The 20,301-nt window shown below is 39.8% G+C and overlaps 1 protein-coding gene and 1 long non-coding RNA gene across 17 annotated transcripts in view; one reads left to right on the top strand and one right to left on the bottom strand.

Moving 5' to 3' along the window:
* The window catches only part of SLC17A8 (solute carrier family 17 member 8), a 29,942-nt gene extending 14,968 nt beyond the window's left edge, over positions 1 to 14,974 (top strand). Inside the window, exons 5-13 of the mRNA XM_065671271.1 lie at positions 587 to 701; positions 1,159 to 1,246; positions 3,865 to 3,951; positions 4,834 to 4,973; positions 6,538 to 6,687; positions 9,415 to 9,547; positions 10,870 to 10,980; positions 12,342 to 12,469; positions 13,101 to 14,974. Of these exons, the coding sequence (XP_065527343.1) occupies positions 587 to 701; positions 1,159 to 1,246; positions 3,865 to 3,951; positions 4,834 to 4,973; positions 6,538 to 6,687; positions 9,415 to 9,547; positions 10,870 to 10,980; positions 12,342 to 12,469; positions 13,101 to 13,439 (1,291 nt within the window). The 3' untranslated portion in view covers positions 13,440 to 14,974. The remainder of the gene's footprint in view (positions 1 to 586; positions 702 to 1,158; positions 1,247 to 3,864; positions 3,952 to 4,833; positions 4,974 to 6,537; positions 6,688 to 9,414; positions 9,548 to 10,869; positions 10,981 to 12,341; positions 12,470 to 13,100) is intronic.
* The window catches only part of LOC136010297 (uncharacterized), a 41,800-nt gene extending 24,016 nt beyond the window's left edge, over positions 1 to 17,784 (bottom strand). For 3 of the 16 annotated variants that reach the window (XR_010610824.1, XR_010610837.1, XR_010610830.1), the window contains exons 1-5: positions 17,605 to 17,784; positions 16,337 to 16,414; positions 14,388 to 14,452; positions 12,246 to 12,489; positions 1,592 to 1,965 (exon numbers count right to left, since the gene is read on the bottom strand). This is a non-coding gene — a long non-coding RNA (uncharacterized LOC136010297). The other 13 variants (XR_010610833.1, XR_010610831.1, XR_010610839.1 and 10 more) reach the window with 12 other exon arrangements.
* Positions 17,785 to 20,301: the final 2,517 nt, after the last annotated feature.

The raw sequence follows: 20,301 nt of genomic DNA on the forward strand, positions 1-20,301 counted from the left end.
AAGCAGGGTAATAAAATGCTTATGTCATGTTTTTCACTGAATTTGTATTGTAGAAATACCCCTTCTATGTCATAGTCACAAAGGACACTTGTAGCTGTTATTTAGAAGACCGATGTTGGAAAGTACTTGATCTTCACCAGCCCTATTATACATTCTAGCAGCAGCAAATGGAACTAACCCACACACTCCCATGTTCAGAGAGGCACTGAAACTGGACTTTACCTGATTTAAGCCTTATTTATATAACTGGATTTAAGCACTTCTCAGAACAGGAATGCTTCTTTCAGGTTAGTACTCACATAAACAGCTCAGCCTCCAGTACCAACACCTGTATCTATTCCTCTGATACAAATTAAAATACAGCACCTTTATTTCAGTATGTATAAAACTTCTGCTCCATTCAGAGAAGAAAATGTATTGACCATATGGTGATTTATCCCCTTTTGCCAATAAGGGGACTTCACAAGTATTTGGTTTGATGAGATGGAAGTAGGTGAGATCATCTTTGAGACTGTACTTGAGAACAGCGTTACTTCTGAAAAGAGGACAGTAATTACATTCCCTTTCATGTTACTTTTTTCCATAGGGTATTTGGAGCAGCTATCTTCCTAACATCTACACTGAACATGTTCATCCCTTCTGCAGCAAGAGTTCATTATGGCTGTGTGATGTTTGTAAGGATTCTGCAAGGTCTAGTGGAGGTAGGAGCAGTCACCATTTTGGTCTTTTCATACATCATGTGCTTTTGGGGATTTGGATCTAAAAGTCGTAGTCTTTTGGTCAGGTTTTACTTTTTCTACAGTTTTACTTGTTACTCATTTTCAGATCCAAACTTTTTAATCATACTGATTTACAAGTTGACTTTAAAAAGGAAATATAAAGTTTAGGTTCCCACTGCTGCAGTTCAAGATATTTTAGTTTATTTGTGCCTGCCACTGCATGTACTAAACAGCATTTTTACCTCAGAACACATTACTGTTTAAATGATTAGCCAAACTGGTTTGACATCTTCATACCCAAACAATAGAACTCTTCCAGGCTTACCTAAACCTTCCTACATCATTCCATGGTGACAAACAGCCAGACAGGTTGGACAGTATCAGCTTGAAGTAGAAATGCAGTGAAAGCAAATCATATGATGTGTGGAATGTCTGCCAGGGCGTCACCTACCCAGCCTGCCATGGGATGTGGAGTAAGTGGGCTCCTCCACTGGAGAGAAGCAGGTTGGCCACCACATCATTCTGTGGTAAGTTGATAAGCTTGTATGCTTTGTGCCAGTGCATGTTCTTATTAGATATGTTTTATTCATTTCATTATTTAAAAGAGAAGTGTGAAGCCTCTGTCCTTTGATGCATTTGGCTTGTACTCTGAGGCCAGGAACCTGAGAGTCTTTTTGCTTAATATGTCCTCATTTTGTCGTTTAAAGCCAACCATCAGAATGACTGTTGTAGTAAACTAAATTGGGGGCAGAGGCGTCACATGAGAGAAATTACACTTTTTTGGTTTTTTTCCATTTGCTCCATCCTTAGGTATTCAATTTATTGTATGTATTGAATTGGCCCTCCTAAACAAGCACACATTATAAAAATACCTTAACAGGGCTTGAGTACAGTAGTCTGGCTGCTGAATATACTGCAGTGCAGGTGACGTAACTTCTTGCCATTAGCTGTTCTGCTTCACTCTGTTTTGAATTATGATCAGGCTTGCAATTTGTTCTCTTTTCTGGGTCCCTTTCCAACACTGGCAGCTGGACTTCTGGAAGATGGCTTGTGGGAAATTTCAGACGACTCTGGGGAGAGGAACCCGGTGGAAATATGGGAGAAATCCAACTCTCTCATTCCCTTTGGATGCTTCTAGCCTTTGGCAAGAGCCTTAAAATTTTTTATGAAGCAGGGAGCAGGAAAAATACTGAAGTTTTATACCTTGTTCCTCAAGGAAAATACCATATTTTTGCTTCCAGCCACACTAATGAAAAGGAAGGGGAAAAAAAAAAAAAGGGTTTTCTACTTTTAATTCCATCCTCCAGGTAGCAGATTTTGCCACAGGTCACTCTGTAATTCCTGGGGGAAAATGCTAGTATTTCCTTGCCAGCTCCAGGCTGGATTTGGGTAGATGGCTAAATATAACCAAGGTAAGGCATAATTCAAATGTTCTCCCTCTGCTTTTTTACTCTAGAAAGTCCAGATATGCAGAGTACAGGGTAGGAGTTTCAAGTTGGGAGTGAATGGAAAGGTGCTGTTCATTCCTTCAGTCTGTCACTTCCCATCCTCTAAGATACCCTCATCGTGGTTTACCCTTTCCCATTTGTAGCTGGGAAATTGGAACTGTGAGTGGATGTCTAATAGTGCTGAATAAAAATCAGAAATAGCAGGACTTTGAAAAGCAAGCAGTGTGGAAAGGTGGAAGAGAAAACAATGAAAATAAATACAGATGGTAAGGTAAAGCCAGCTGAAGGTGAATGCCTGTAGGAGAAAATATTCCGTAGAAATTTAAGTCACAGGAATATATATTCTGTCCGTATGAAAATAAACTAAAAGGCTAGAGAAAATAACAGCACCAAAATGCAAGTGGAAGGAAAAAAGGAGAGGAAAAAAAACTCCACCAGGTTTGCATATTATGGGAATTTCATTTGTACTACAGATGACTCCAGGATTTAGTAATTATTTAGGTGTTTCCATTTTCAGAACAGACCAAACAAGAAGCCTGTCCACCCTCCATGCTCTCTCCTTGAAATCCTAGCACCTGGCAGAGAAAGATACTTCAGCTCAGCACCCGTTTTAGTAGCTACAGATGACCAATTCTTTCACTTGAAAGGTGCACAGGAACAAGGGAAAAATTAGCAAACGCCATGATAACCAGGTTCCTGGTTTCTCTGACTATATTCTGGCCTGGGGCTTTGCTATTGCTGTAGGAAAAACGAGTTCCACAAAGACACAAAGGAGAAGGGTCACTGTGAACCATGGCAGAGAAGTATTTGCTAATGAGTGTTGACAAATGTTCATTATTAAAGTATGTAATACTCTCCAAAACATAAGTATCTCATTTCCTAGAATAATTTAAAGCAAGACTTCGCACATGTGAAGCCATTGGCACCATCTTACACTGAAACCAAATATCCAGATTGCATGAATTCTCCCTAGGGTCTTCATGGAAATTTCTTTCCAAGCACTTAAGTACTCATCTCTTTCTACAAGTCACTCAGAAACATATTTCACCAGTATTATATATTTCCCAATCAAAAACCTCTATGTAGGCCACTTTTTTGTCCTTTTTTTCCCTTGTCAACTTTCGCCTATTTATTCCAGCTGTTCATTCCTGCTACTGATATGAGCTAAACATGGTTAAGCAGACTCAGGGTTGGTCTGGACACCCCCTCCGCTACCAGCATTTGTGGGGTCATAGTGCTAGAGCCATGAGAAGAGCCTTCCAGCCTATCTGTGACCATTAGGATTTTTGGATACCAAGGCAGCTTCTGAAACTTGGACCATTAGGTTCTCCAGAGCTCACCTCATGTGCCATGGGGATAGATGGGATTCCCCACTTAATTGCATACATACAGCTTACGCCTGCAAAGTGGTTTGCAGTCAGTCTTGGACTTTCAAACCCTATTTACCTACAGGGCACAGCCCTTTTAACTGCAAAATGAGACTGGTGTCCCCACACCACTGAACACCAGTCCTTCACACCACCCCAAGCAAAACTGCAGACCTTCCATCCCATTCCCCATGTTCACAAGGAGTCATGATGGCTCCAGCCAGACGTGTGCCTCCAGTTCTGCCCCATGAGAACCTGTCTGGATCATCTGCACTGGAAGGTGACTGTGCCTATCACAGCTGACATTATATTAATCCTTTTTCTCCTCAGGGTCTTATGCAGGTGCTGTGGTTGCCATGCCGCTGGCAGGTGTGCTGGTACAGTATATAGGATGGTCATCAGTCTTTTACATATATGGTGAGTTACTTAACATGAAGGATCTCTGTGACTAGACTGGTACTGCCAACCGTTTTGTTAAACCTGTAGAACAAGCATGGATCAAAGTTGTTTTGGTGAAAGAAGTTACAAATGGGTATTCCAACTTAATCCCTACTTATTGCAGCTTCTGAGAGCTTTATTTTGTAATCACCTGCTATAAAACATTTTAATATGATAATGACCAGGCTAAAGCTGCTGGTCACCCAGTGACAGGGTTGGATGCAGTTGCAAAGGTTGCTCTGTAACACAAACACTTAGGTGACATGTGTCCTAGAGTGCACACTAGCAGCGAGTGCTACAGCATACACTGCTGATGGTGAGCCAATTGCCTCTAAAACCTTCTGCCCTGAGAAATCTGTCCCTTGCTGCCCACCCTCAGTAAAGGAGTGCCACCTTTACAAAGTGGTCCCATCACATGCGTGCAGCCTCAGGACTGATCTGTGGTGCCTCATGCTTCCACTCGTAGTATGTGGCAGAACTGGTTCAAACCCAGCCTTGGTCATCAGCAACCCAGCTAAGGTGGGTTTTCTCTGTTTTCTCTGGAGACACAGGACACACCGTAAGATTTGCCATTGCAATCTGACTGTGAAGTCCTTTTGCACACATTGAGACCATGTTATGACTGCTCTGCTTTTTTCCTTCCTTAGGTCCCACACAGAGCTTTCCTTCTGCATTTTCTCTGCTCCATGCATATCATGTAGTACAAGTGACAAAATGCTCAACTGCTCAACATTCCTAGGCATAATTTTTATGCAGATTTGGTTTAACTGGCTCTTGGAAGCAAAGTTCGAGGCCTGCAGATGCTGAAAGGTGGCTTTTTTGCCTTTTAAAACCTAAACTTTGCTTTTCCTGCCTCTGCAGGTATGTTTGGGATTGTTTGGTATGTGTTCTGGCTGCTTCATGCCTATGAGAGCCCTGCTGCACATCCAACAATATCCAGTGAAGAAAAAATATATATAGAAACAAGTATTGGAGAAGGAGCCAGCCTAGCTAGTGCAAGTGTAAGTAAAAAAGGCATTTCTGGTTATGACTTTGAGTGCTTCACACAAGATCAGATACGATGGGATGTATACTATTAGCTGCATAAGAGCAGCACAACTATATTCTGTCAATGTTTAGTGGCTTTTTCTTTTATGAAAATCAAAAAGGGTCACGCAGCTGGACAGGATGAGTTCAGCAACAGGCAATACACACACTGCTGTTTCAGCTCTTGGTATATAGAGCCTCCCTAATCTAGGGAAGGGAGTGGGGAGAGTGGGAGAGCACACACTCTGGTCTCCTGCTCTTGAGTAATTACTATGCATGTTTGAAAAAATATTAATGGGAATAGCTAAATAAGAAACTGGTTGCAGATGTTAAATTATCCAGCTGTCTTTTGAGCTCTTATTAAGGATGATTGCAATTCTGAAAGCTTAAGGACAGGGTTTCTACCCTGTTAACTCTCACAGCAGCTCAACTCCTTGTTTTAAGACTTCTCATCCTCTGTCTGAGAGGATCCTGAGAGATCCTGGAAACTTAAAGCTAAACTTTTCCCGTCAAACTTCTCTCTATTTCCTTAGGTAACCTATTTTTGCTAGTGGTGAAATCCAAAGCTTCTTCTTCATAAGCTGTTCCTTCTTGGCTTTTACTCTTAAACATTCTTGAACAAAATAACTCCAAACTCTTTTCTCTACATATTTGGGTAATAGCCTTGCTGAGAATGTAAAATACCAGACTCTCCTTTTGGATGCTCCTCAAATTTGGCTGAAGTCACTCAGGTCTTGGCTGGAGACACACATACTTGTTCCAGGTCACGGTTTTCCCTTGTTGTACAGTGGGTTTACTGCAGAGGACACCATCATGCATTCACACATGACTGCAGGCATACAGTTGCCTATAGAACATAATTGCTATTTTATTAAAAAAGGACAATGTCAATGTATATTGGCATAGTTACACATTTCAGCTTTTGATTTGAGTTCTATTAAAAGTGAAAGGGACTCTGAAGTGTTCTTTGTTCCATTAAAAGTGAAAGGGACTCTGAAGTGTTCTTTGTTCCTGTTGTATGAAGTATTGAAGCATAAATAGAAACTGGAAATGCCAAAAGCAACTTATAGAGATTTGATCATCTACCACAGACTATTTTTGCTGCATGAAATGAATTAGGTTGAAACAGGTAGCTGCTTGTTGCTGTGCTACTGCATGTTTCTTGACTTGGATAACCCTTTTTTCTCGATTGTTTCAGTGGAATGTCTCAAACTGCATCATGTCTGAAAATGGGGAAGGCACAAGGTTTTCTCCAGTTTTCTTTGAATCTATTATTGATCCTGTTATTCCAATAGCATGATTCTGAATAACTTTGTGTAATTTCAGTAATCAGGGCAACAGTAGTACGGTGATCATCTTAAACCCCAAACTATTCCAGGAAAGATTCTCAACCTGGTTTTTGCCACTAATTTTTTTACTTGCAGTGTAAGTGATTTGCAATGTAAATTGGATTCAATGTACTGGATATTCTGGATACTAAAAGGTACTGGTTCTTTATTCTGCCTCTGCCTACTCAATTTTGGATTTTTTCCTCCTTAGAAATTTAGTACTCCATGGAAGAGATTTTTCACTTCAATGCCAGTTTATGCAATCATTGTGGCGAACTTCTGCAGAAGCTGGACCTTCTATTTGCTCCTTATAAGTCAGCCTGCTTACTTTGAAGAAGTCTTTGGATTTGCAATAAGCAAGGTAAATGTCTGAGATTAATCAGTGACCTTCAGACCTCACCCTAGGAGATGCAGAGTGCTTGAGGAACTTCTGATCTCCCTGGAATCATTACAGTAGATAATTCCCAGTAGTTGGGATGACATACTTCTGGTGATCTGATAGAAAGAAAAGCTTGCTAACATCAAATTATTAGAAAAATGAAAGAATTCAGAAGTTGTTTGGGGAAAGGATTGATTAAAACCCCACATATCATGAAAACCACAAAGTAAGCGAATAGAAATGCGCATTTTGTTTACTGATGGACATTCAGCTTTGCATGTCAGGTAATTTTTATCCTCTTTTTTTTTTTTCTTTCTCATTACTTTTCATTGACAAATTTTATATAGATTTATATTCCCCGCCTCTGCCACTTCATTAAAGTAAGCATTGTTAGCCTCTCTCTTTAGAACATAAATGATTGTTCCAGAAAAACTTTCCTAACATTCCTTTCAATAATCTACTTGCTACTTTGCAAGTAATTTTCAAACAAGTGTAGTACTGTAAACTGATAACAAGCAACATTACTACCTGTGTGGTCTGGGAACCTGTGCACCGGTTCTGTAATGCTGGTGTGCTAGCAATGACACTGAATGGCCAAGCACAGCATGGAGATGAAGAACAGGGGTATTAAGACAAATTAGGTTTGTTTATTCTGAACTAGCTTTCATTAATGCTAGAGTTTCACCTCTGTGTAACTTAGTAATTAAAAACTAATGTAAAACTGTCAATGTAAGTAGGCGGCACATCCTAGAAAATGAACCCAAACTTCTCACTGAATTACTGCTTCAAAGAAAAGCTTCTAGAGGATGATGTGCTCATCACTAAAAATCTGCAAAATAGTATTTTCGCATATCTGGGATAATTACCAGAGCTAACAGAGAAAGTAATAACCTTCTGGCAGAAAATTCACCAAGGGGAAGTCATGCTTGGTCGACTTGGTAAACTTCTATGATGATGTGGCTGGCCTGGTAGAGAAAGGGAGAACAGTGTATATTGTCTACCTAGACTTCAGTAAGGCCTTTGATGTTTTCTCCCATAAGATTCTCATAGACAAGCTGTTGATGTATAGGCTGCTTGAGCAGAAAGTGAGGATTGAAAACCAAATGGCTGGGCCCTCAGGGTAGTGATCAATAACATGAAGTCTTGTTGGAGGCCACTAACTACTGGTATATGTACCCCAGTGGTCATAATGGGTCTGATCCTTTTTGTTTGACATCTTCATTAATGATCTGGATGATGGGGAGGAGTGTACCCTCAGCAAGTTTGCAGATGATACAAAACACTTTTTCACTGTGTGGATGACCAAGCACTGGCCGATTGCCCATAGGCAACTGTGGAATCTCCACCCTTGGAGATATTCAGAAGCTATCTGGACACTGTCCTGTGCAGCCTACTGTGGGTGATCCTGCTTGAGCAGGAGGATTGAAGAATATGACCTCCTGAGGCTCCTGCCAACCTCAACTATCCTGTGATTGTGTGAAAATGAAAAGATAAGCATCATTTTATCAGCTCTAATCCCACAAAATTAAAAATACATGCATGGCTTTAAATATATGCTTAGTTAATAATTTGTGAAATTCTATTATAATGTCAGGTTTTATTCTTATGTTCTTCAGTCCATATATAATGTGCAGGTGCTTCCTTCCTTTCCACAGTGGCAGGTAACAGAAATAAACTTGCTATTCAGAAAGGATCTCCTTAAGAACATGAACAAAATATATATATAAAAGCAAATGAAAACCAAGATAAAGCACTCCATTATCAGGACAGATAAGACAGGGCTTTGTGATGTCTACAATAGAAGTTAATATTAACAGTCTTCTAGGCAACTTTTTAGTGTAATCATGTAAGAGCAGGGATATTGCATGATATTTCAAAGGTAATATTCTCACTTGTTCTCTGGCTTCTCCCTCTGTGTCATAAGGAGTATTCCTTCCATCACCCAGATTTTGGAATCTCTTCAAACCAGCTAAATTAGAGCAGGTTTTTTGTGCTCGTTTGCTGGTCATTGAAGAGATGGAAAACTCCATCAGAGCATCAGTTCAGTTCAGTTCAGGAACACCACCCTACCCCCCAAAAATAAAGGAAGGTGCCCAAGCGTTTTCCACTTCACTGGTGCTCTAGGTACTGGGCAACCAAGGGATGCTCTGCACAGGTCCAGCTTTTTGACAGGGTCAAGTTACTGACTGCCCTTTTGGGCAGGGCACTGTGTGACCCCAGCAGTGAACAAGCAACCCTATTTCTGATCTTCTCTGTCAGGGATAGTGACTGGGCAGCATATGGCACCATGAAGAGGATCCTGTAGGCTTCATATCCCAGGTACAGCATCTATTTGAGACTCACCTCACAGGACTCAGTAGGGCTGGTGAACTAGGACTTGTGAGGTTGGTAGCTTTTGGCCATGCCATGGCTCACATAGTGCCATTACTGGGAAGGCCTAGGAGAAAAGCTGCTGGGACCTGGATGAGAGTATGCTGGAGTCTCTCAGTCTTCTAGAAATCCCTAAAGATGGGACAATGACAGCTTAAGGTCACCCAGGTCTTGGTTGTAGATCCTGTTTGGCCTGTCTGCAGTCTTTGCACAGGAGGAACCAGGGCAAAAAACTGTCTGATGATGGAGAAAAAGAAGAGTTGAAGAATGGGAATGGTTCCTGTTCTCTTCCCTCTAAATCCTGAAGGAGGACATGAGCACTCATTTATCTAATTGCAGGTTGGCCTTTTGTCAGCAGTTCCTCACATGGTCATGACAATCATTGTACCCATTGGAGGGCAGCTAGCTGACTTCTTACGCAGCAGGAGGATTTTAACCACTACCACTGTAAGGAAGGTCATGAATTGTGGAGGTACTGTTGGATTCTGAAAATATAGTATTTTACTGGTGTGTTGCAATTGATAAAAGTAACATAGTTGTGTCCATGTTTGATTGTAACAAGAGACAAATTACTCTAGATTGCATTTGTGGCTGGTTAATCTGAAGCATTTAATGGAGAATTGATGTTAGATGTCCTCATGGTATAAACCCTTACCCATACGAGCAGGCCTTTAAAAAGGGTGGAGGCAAGAAGCCTGGTTAATAATTAAAAGGACAATAGGGACTGGCTCAGAAGAGTAGTATGATGAAATAGGCCTCATCTTGCAAACTCATACAAAGTTGACCCTGAACCATGGCGCTAGAGACATCCTTTCCTAGTGGATACAGTCTTGCAATAACTGGCCATGTTCCCAAGTGCTACTTCCAGCAGAACCCACTGGCAAATTTAGGCTGTTAGGAGTGGATGAAAAAGAAAAAGACAAGGGATGGACAGGCAAATTTTTACTCAGCACAAAATAATTTATTTCCAGTTCAGTCACTGAACTGAAAAATCAATGACATCTACATACAGGGGAGATACTACACTAGAAAAAAAAAAATCAATCCAGATAGCCTGTGGAGTCCTTCTCCACTAACACTTCCTGCCTTACAGTATTTATGAATGGCACAGGCTGCCTGAAATATAGATGCCTGCCATCAGAGATGCCATGCAGCTTGGCTAGGCATCTTCATAAAGGATTCTCAAATTCAGTGTATTTTCCGAGTGTACTTTCAGTGTCATTAAAAAAAAGAAAAAAAAAAAAGGAAAAAACTACCAAAACTAAAACAAAAAAAAAAAGCCCCAGAAGGATTATAAAGTTATATATTAGGAAATGTTAATTTGCAGTAATGGCAGAGATTGGAAATTCCCTGTCATGCTCAGGGATATCCTATTGTGTTGGTGGCATGCCTCTATGTAAAATGCTCTTCTGTTCTATTTACCAAGAAAACCTCACATTGCTATAACCATGGGAAATTGAAGGCAAGTATTTTTCTCCTTTCCCTGTCATGTTGGTGTGTTTGTGAATTTTTCAGTGCTTTGCAGAGTAATTTTCTTATTGTTTCCATGTCCTGCTCAATGAGTTAGCTGTAGCGATGGCTTGGGTCTTTTACACAGCAATGAGGAGAAAAAAGTATATTCTCAGACAACAAATATTCATCTTTTTTTCTGCAAATCCGCAAAGCTTCCAAGTATGTTCAAGAATAGCTGTACTTTTGTCTCATTTTACTTTACTAGTGTGGCTAGACCTTATTAGTACCTCCATGATCAGTAGTAATTGAAATTGAATTCACTCCCATGTGTTTCATTTGAAGGCTTTGGGATGGAAGCAACCTTGCTTTTGGTGGTTGGTTATTCTCATACAAAAGGTGTGGCTATTTCATTTCTGGTGTTAGCAGTGGGCTTCAGTGGATTTGCAATTTCAGGTAGGTGTTTATCTTATTCTTGGTTTTACTATTAGTGATAAAAGTGATGCTGTTATCCCCACTGTTGTTATTGTCATAATTTCTATTATTCTGTTTGCTCTTGATGTAGCTGTTTATGAGGTATTCCCTATTTCTTTCCATATCAGAAATAATTTACTTCAGTATCTATGAAACGTGTTGCACATAGGACACGAAGATTTGAGAGAAGCTGCGCTTGATTCCAGTTTACATCAGCTTTGTGCGATTATTTTTTAATAAATTTTTACAGTGTCAGCCAATTTTCTTCTTGCATAAACAATATCCCTAAAAGAAGAAAGAAAGAGACTTACTCTGAAATTAATAGTTTCTTAAAGGCTATCCGTTGCAACCCGGCTTCCAGCCCTAGCTGCCAGTTTCTGCGTTTTAGGTCAGTCCTTTCTCTATTGTGTCCTATAACCAGCCTTTCACCAAAACAGCTGTTTTTAACACTTTCATGGATCTCACCAGTTCAGACTGACTTTTATAGCTCCAACAGTACCACCATTATTATAAAATACTGTTTTGTTATGACGGTGGAAGGCCATCAGTTAGCATACTGCCAAGAAGATGGATCTATTGAACAAAACTGACCAGCAACATTAACTGCTGGTCTTCAGTTGTTTCAGGGTATCCAGATGGGCAGTAGTTTAGCTACTCAGTTGTGAGACGCTTGCATAGCAGGCCATTTCTATCAATCAATTTTTATTGCAGGATTTTCCCAGCAGTCAACTTTTTGCTGTATTCGATCACATGCATTTGGAATTCATCATCCTTTCTTGTGATTTTCCATAGCTCATATGACTAATTTTCATTACCTAAAGCACAGTAATTAACAGAGCTGATTTTTCCTCTTTTTTGTCTATTTCTCAATAAAATATATACCCAGCAGATACACTACAATAAGAGTAATTATTTTTCCTACTAGTCTATGGTCTGGTTTTTTTATCATGTTGTCAAACTGCTATTTCAAATATCAGAAAACATGTATTAAGAACCACTACTACCAAAATAAAACTATATCAGACATTTGACAAACATAAGGCCTTCATTCCTTAATTAAAAATATTTCCTGAGTGCATTAAGAAAATGGTAAACACAGATACTTTAAATGAGTCCAAAACAAACTACATGATCCCCAAGGGTGGGGGAATAGGGGGTTTTGAAAAGGAATAAAGTGTTGCAACATATCTTCCACACCAAGAAAATACTACCCCTCTTTCTGATCTATATAGTAGGGGGTTTCCTACCTTTTCAGGCTTCTTCAGCCAGAATGGCTGTAGGAAGCCCTGTTGGCCAGGTGGCACAATGCTGTGTAGTTGACCATTGTCTCTCATTTGCTGTAGGATTCAATGTGAATCACTTGGACATTGCACCACGTTACGCCAGCATTCTGATGGGAATTTCCAACGGTGTAGGGACACTGTCGGGAATGGTGTGCCCACTCATTGTTGGTGCAATGACAAAACATAAGGTAATATTTCTCCATGTTTTCTAGGAAAAGGTTTAGGTAATGCAATGAGAGTTAAGACATTTCAAAGCTTCCTGGGAAGTCCATTTAATCATCAATCTCTGCAGCTATTTTCTGTTGTCTTAACCATTCACTTTTATAATATAGTAGTGGCATGATTCTCAGCTATCACAAAGTATCTGTGTAGGGAGATACTATTTTATACTATCTGCAGCTGAGTCTCTGCAATATCTCCATAATACTGCTTATAGGACTTGGGAAACAATTCTACAGTGCATCCCTGGTGGGATGCACTGGAACCCACCCTGGAGGGGTTCCTAAGCAACCACTGATCTACAATAAGATTAACTTAGTTGTTAGAGAAATCCCTGCATTTTCAACTCCAGGAATATTTCACATTTGAGAGAGAAACTTCACTGTCAGAAAAAAAGAAAAAACCCAGGTTTTATTTAATTAACCATTATTATAAAAAAAAGAAAAAATATCTTCACAATGACTCTCATAAATTGTGCTATCTGTAACGTCAGGAATCAAACAGTGCTCATTGTTCAGTATGTGCTAATTCGTGGTCTAATTCAGAGAATAGTTTTTTTTTTTTACTGCAAACTTATTGAGACCTGGAACATTCTTTCAGACTCGTGAAGAATGGCAAAACGTCTTTCTGATCGCAGCCCTGGTGCATTACAGTGGAGTGATATTCTATGCTATCTTTGCTTCTGGGGAGAAGCAGGAATGGGCTGACCCTGAAAACCTCAGTGAAGAGAAATGTGTCATAATTGATCAAGATGAACTGGCTGAAGAAACAGAAATGAACAATGAAACGTTTGTGAGTCCAAAGAAAATGTATGGTGCTACCAGTCAAAACAGTGAAGTGCCGAGAAGAGAATGGAGAACGCAAAAGCAAGTGACTCAAGACATGGAAGAACAGAGTTCTTACCATTATGAAAATGGCAATTTTCAAGATCTGTCATAATTCTTGAAATTGTAAGGTTTGTATAGCAGCTACTCCCATCTCCCCTTCTGCCCAGCTGCCCCAAATCATCAGGTATCCGTATTTATTATCTTATTCAATTGTGTAACATCTGGCCATGTGACTAGATACAAGGGGTGGTAGTTCTCTTCTAATAATATGGAAGAGGGATAACAGCAATGGAACTGGGAAAAGTGATACCAAATCCTCACTCAGCCATTGTATACCCCTGGGATGAGATTCCATGCCTGTTAGGAGACAACCTGTCCTGCCAGGGCTCCTACGTGGTGCAAGCTGTAGGGTTGACTGTAGGACTGACTGTAGGACCAAGGAATGCCCCCATCATCTGAACAGAGAAAGGACAAGGTCTTACCAGATGTGGATCCACTTTGGATCCAGAGTGATCCGTGTAATTACTGGGGCCCAAGTCATGTGAGAATCTGCTCTGAGTGGCCCTTCTTTGCCTTTTTAGCATTGCTGCAGGTTAGCATTTGAGCTGCTTATTTCATGCCAAACTACAAACTCATGCTAAAAGATTAGGGTGGAGTGAAAAGCAGATATATGAAAGCAGGCTGTAATTAGTTACTAATGGTCACTTAACAACAGGATGAGGAACAAGTAGCAGAGATGGCACAGCATTGCTTCAGCACTTCCTTCATATCAATTGACAGTCTGCTTTATATGCATAACCCACAGAGCATGGATAAGGCAATAAAATGGATACTTCTGAGATTTGTCCCCCTCCAAAGATTTTGTACTGGCATGAAATAATTCTGAATATAAAATCATCGTTAGTGATGCAATATTATTAATCCTTATAAAAGGAGACCTTAGTCCTGTTTGGATTAGGTTTCTCAATTAATTATTGTCAAGTAATTAAAATATATTTTTCTAGTATTGTACTGATAGTTTCTGGCCTCAACCCCAGCAGTTGTCATTTAGGTGAATTACCTTAATCACATGAGTAGTTTTTAGTTCTGGATCTGTTACTTTTCAATGCCTCAGTCTTGCTGTTGCTGCAAATGAAGTATGAGAGTTAACAGAGTACCTGTGTCTAAAAGCAATTTTCTTTTAGACACAGGTATGTTTGTACATATATTGATATACATTTGACAATACAAAGTGGCTTTAGCCTTTTTTTACCATTTTTAGAATGAACCAATGGAGCATCCTGTATCATCTCAGATAGTTGCAACTCAGAGACTCATTGTGGCGTTAATACTCTTTTCAGAATTGAAAATCTCAGTAAGCTGTGATTTAATTTGTCTTTTATTATGGTTACTGCCTCATTAAATTCAAGTGAAAGCTATCCTGTGTAGCGTACAATGTGCTTTGTGATGTTTCAGTATTATTGTTCTGATGTACCATATATAGCCACTGTGATGCTCGTGAAATTTGAACATTTCTAACATGCATTTTGCTATTTTGTTGAAGTGCAATTGAATACCATGAGTGGAATTACACTTGTATATTCATTTGAATCCATGGATGATTTATCTTTCCTACAAATATAATTAAAGAGGAAGACCAGGAAGTTAGCTGATTCTCTTGTTCCTTTTCTACCCAGAAAAATCCAATCTGCAACTGTGTATGGGCAAGAAGTGAGGTAAACAGATGCATGCCTAATTTGACTACAGTGAAAACTTTTTAATAGGTATCAACAGATAATTTAATGACAGGGGTATTAAGGGGTATTGTTACCGTACAGCTCAATCTTACCTTGACACAATGTAGTTTATTAATAAAATGATTAAAAAAAAAAAAAAATCTTATTGCTTTATTCTGTTAGGACAGAGAAGAACTCTTTTTTTTTTCAAAATCCTAAACTTTTCTTTAAACTAGAGTTGCTTATTTCTCTACTGACATTTAGAACAAGTATAAGAAAATATCTTTATTCTCCAGGTTACAGTCAGCAGTTGGCAATTTAAGTGGCAGGAGCTTGAGTCTTTCACAGAAGATGGTCCAGATGCTGTCAAACTATTTTGCAACATCTACCGCAATTTATGAAAGATAGAGGGCTACTTCTTTGCGTATGCACGAATAAATCAGCTCCTTCCTCCCTCTCCAATCACATACCATGCATATGTGGTACTGCAAGTACTCTTAATAGTGAAAATCATATTATGAAAGGACTTACTGTAAGAATCTGCAGGTATAATCTGGCAGAGAAGAAAGAGAAGGCCAGACAATTCTAGACTATTCTAGAAACAGTAAGGTTTTCTGAGAAGCATCATTATTTTTCCAGTGATGATGAATGGTAACTTTCCTTCCTCTCAAAGAGGAACAAAAGGGGTGTGAATGCTATTATGATAAAGAACTACAAACATCCCAAAAGCTTGGGAAATGGCCAGATGGTGCAGGAGAGCTCATTTGCCTCTCTGGTGAATGTAGCTGCTATTTCCTACTTTTACAGATACGTGCCACAACTGTCACAAGTGGCATGTGATACAGTGAGGAGCTCAGTTTAGCAGGATCATTTTGTATCTGCAAACAGACCACACTCATTTATTCCAGTGGAAGCTTGACTTCAACAGATATTTGAGCATTATTTAATGCACCGAAAGAAATGGTTTATAAACATTTGGACAAGATTTTGCATTTAAATAAGCATTTCTATCTTTTCTGTATTTACCTGCTTCCAGAGGCAGAATATTATCTCAGACTAGCGAAGTTATGTACAGTCACAATGCTTTTCCAGGCAGTTGCATTCAGATGTTTGGGCTGCCTATTTCCCTTTCTTTTTCATCTGTTTAATTTGTTCAGGTGCATTGCATGAAGTGTAAACATCAGCAATGGCTGGAATTAGTTTTCTTTCCTGGAAATCTTTGTTACTTAATCAACACTTTGATATGCACAGTGGCTTCCACAATACTGAACAACCAAGAATAAAGCCAACTTACTGGGAACAGGCTTTGCAGCTCCAGATTTGTTGGGTATCTCTATCTGCAACATGCTCCAACAGCCTTTTCTTGTGTGAACTGAGAAAGCACAATCACAGAGGGTGTTTCTGCTTAAACTGACTTCTTAAAACATGTTAGATTTTGGAACATTCAGGCAAACAGCTGGCATATCCCAACCTGACTCTAAAAAGGTCATGGCTCTAATGCCAGTGGACGCAAATAACTCAAATGATACTCTCTAAGGAGAAATATTAGTTTGCTTAACTTCATTTACTATTTTATTTGCATTTTGTTTCTGTTCTCATGTCCAAAATAGCTTCTGCATGTTTTCAAATATAAGACATTGCTCATTTAAAAAAACTCAGAGTTTTATTTGAAAATGGTTTTCTGATTGCAGAAGCAAGCAAAAGTTGGTTTGTATAAAACAGACCTTAAGCAAGCTATGGGAAGAAGAAACAGCTTCACATAATGTGAAATAGCAGAATAGGTAGGCCACAGTATACTAAATCTGAGAGAAAAAGTAGGACAGTAACTCCTAGGTATATGTTGTTCAGTATTGTTATCCACTGATCTTTCTTAACAAAGCAAGCTGCAGCTTTTATTTCCTTACCCCTCATGTTTTATAGGCACTACTAGCAGGAGTTTAATGGTAATTCACAGTCCTGTTATAGTTATGTAAGAGTCAAACAAAACGTTCCTTGTAGTGAGAAAGGGAAAATTGACAGAAACAATGAAAATTCAGCTGAATAGATACTTACATAGGGAAATAATCACTTAGTCCAAAAGAATACACAGACTTTTGGATTAAAAAATAAAACAAGGGGATCCAGATGTTAACAAAGTGCCAGGAGGATTATCATGTGTGTAACATAATTAAGTTGAAAGTAACAAGGCAAAAAATTAATTCAAGGTCACGCAAAATGTATCATGGCTTCACATGAATGTTTCCAATTGACTCCTTTTGTCAGAAACTCACAGAGATCTCTAAACTTAGTCATTATTTTAAGGAAAATTTTGCAAACCCCCTAAATTTCCTATCTTATTTTTATCCCCATTTTCTATTAAAATCCTTAACTTGAGAGTGCTATTCACCTATTTATATTTTAAGAGGGGAGTATTTCTTGTGGTTAAAAGAACAGAAAGTGGAAGGAGAATGCAAGTTGCAATGAAGAGCTAATGCATAGAGGGATGAAGATAGATAAGAAATCTGCTTCCAAATCCTGGAAACAGAACTTGGAGTTCACTAGATTTTTGAGTTAAAAACTTACGGCGTGGGTCAAGGCCTGATATTCTGCATCATCCCAAGGTTCAGGGAGTTAACTCAGGTCTCATTGCAAAGCTTGACTCTCATTCAATCAGGAATATATAAATGAAGAGATTGAAACCTCCTTATTATGTCATACAAATGTTTGTGTTGGATTAGACAGCACTACTAGTGAGGTAACACTACTAACACTACTGCAGCTCTTATATGTACATGCCGGAGGCAGTGTGGCAGGCTTCTTTACAAAAATGCTTTTAATTACTCACATACTGATATCGGTTATTTCTTAACTTCCATTTGATAACAATGTTTAGCTGTGCCAGGAAAAATTGTCCCTTTTTTTATCTCAACCTTTTTTTGTTTTAGTGTTTACACTGCTTGCAATTTTCCAGCTCTTCCATATGCAAAATTACATGAGTAAAGAAAAAAATTAATGCAAGAAAGAAATGTAGTAGAATTGTATTTCTTTATGCTGAACTATTTTTAAGATAACATAACAAGAGCCAACACATTTTTTCCCCAAGAGCATATCATTTGGATATTTTAAGTCTTGGTCATAAGATAAAATTTTAATTAGTGTATTGGATATCTGTAGCAGCCAACAGACTACTTTTTGTTTATGTATAGCCATACTTATCTGCTCAATAAAGTCAGCGCTCAGCCTCTTGCTGTACAAACTTTTAGCATCTACTTTGCTGCTTGTTTTAGGCTTACTTCTACCTGCACAACAAATTCAGAGCTCCTTTGAGCAGGTCATGGCTGTTTTGTTTAAGTATGTGTTAGGAAAACAGTGGAACTCATGAAAAATACATCTCTTTTGGCTCAGAGTTGTGGTGGTCAAAGAGGTGTCTCACGAATCTTTGGAACACCAAACTCAGGAAGACAACTTTTGAAAACCAGGAAATATTTAAGGTACCAAATAAAGACGGCTCTGCTCTCAGGGGCTGGCAGTTGTCACCAGAAGCACCATGACAGGCGCTTTGTCTCTGCTGGGCATAGCAGTAAGGAACAGCAAGGGAATTAGTTGGAGAAACTTGGTGATGCGATGATTAAGATAAGGGGAATAGGACTTTCTCTTGTTTTAGGGAGGGGGCTTTGATCCCACCTGATTGTTCCCTGATCCCTCCCCTGTGTGTAATAAAACCAAAGATGACTGCATGTCCTGAGACACCAAATCTATATCATGACAATGACGAGTTCTGTAGTTTGTGCTGGCAGAAATGTGCAGGGACATAGAAGCAGCTTTTGGGTCCCTGCTGATTCATGGTGGGCAAGGGAAAATCATACTACTAATGTGCAACTTGAATGTAGACGTAAAAGACAATGTTAAGGACATAAACAAGTGATCAACAATCAACCTGAATGGGTGCAATGCTACTCCTGTGGAATAATACTGCCCTATGGGGCAAGCAGAGGTGACTGGGAGTAACCCCAGCAGGTAGGTTTTCCCTCAGTAACGGAATGTAATGTCCTCTGTCCTGCGCTGTTCACTTCCCATTTCCCATTGCTCTGTACTGGTGTCAGCTTCACCTGTTACAATGCTTTGGGCATAATACAGAAAACAGCTACAGTCACACTGGACCCCTATCTTTACTCTGTATTTTCTTCTTTTCACACGTGGCTTCTCCTGACCCTTGCTAACTCATGATCCCTGAGCAACATAGTCAGGAATAGTAAGGTTTTTCTTAGCAAACTCCTTATTCTTATTTTTGTGCTAGAAAGAGGGACACTTCTTGCTGAGGGTCCTGCTTGCAGCAGCAGCTGGAACAGCCAGGCCATGCTGGGTAGGTGAGGTGTTGCTCTGGCTGGTCAAAGGTCAAGGCTGCGCTGTCCTGTTCTGCACACACTGCTCTGCCAGAGCACAAAGGAAATGTCACACTTGGACAGAGCTGGAGGGCAAAGTCACTGGCAAAGCTGGAAGGGAAACCAGCCAAGATCTCTGTCCCCTACTCTTTCTGGCTGCATTGGTCACAGGAATTGTCAGAGCATGGGAAGCAGATGGTGTTTTCACATCATTTTATGCACCCCTCATCCACATTCATACTATTTCCAAATGACCACCTCTATTCTGACTTCATGAATTGTGCTGAGCAGCTTAAAATGCCCCTTGCTAAACTGGCACCCTTTGCTGTTGCATTTACTTACGACACAACTAATTCCTCTGTCTCCTAAGCTGTATCCAGAACCCAGAGTCCCTTCCCCACAGTGCTCCCAGTCCATCCCCTCCTTCAGTGCTCTTGAGCTGTGCCTTTGGCCCCTGCACCCCTCCACACTTAGCCGCCTCCACATGTGGAGCCAGAGAACGTACTTTTATCCTTGCTATGCAGAAGCTTGAATGACTTCAGCCAGCTCTGGTGACTCTTATCCTCAACACTTCAGGGTCCTCACTAACTACAAGAAGTACGAGGCATGGGTGAGGGCAGGCACAAAGCCCACTTACCTGCTGTCTCTCTCATGCCACCCAGAGGATTAACCAGCAATTGTTCTCAGCCAATCCATCATCTTTCAGAGAAGACACGGTGCTTGCCTGTGCCAATTCCTGGGAAAGGCTTCCCCAACGTTTAACAAAAGAATCTGCTCCTTCAGCAAGGCACGTTAAGAGAATTTTGCTAACAGGCTGTTCTCTGGCTTGTGTCAATGGTTGAGATTGGTTTTAGAGGACATAGGTACACGCTAGTTTGAAAAAAATAATCACAGGATG

Source organism: Lathamus discolor, chromosome 1 (genome assembly GCF_037157495.1).
Source record: "Lathamus discolor isolate bLatDis1 chromosome 1, bLatDis1.hap1, whole genome shotgun sequence".
Lineage (NCBI taxonomy): Eukaryota > Metazoa > Chordata > Aves > Psittaciformes > Psittacidae > Lathamus > Lathamus discolor.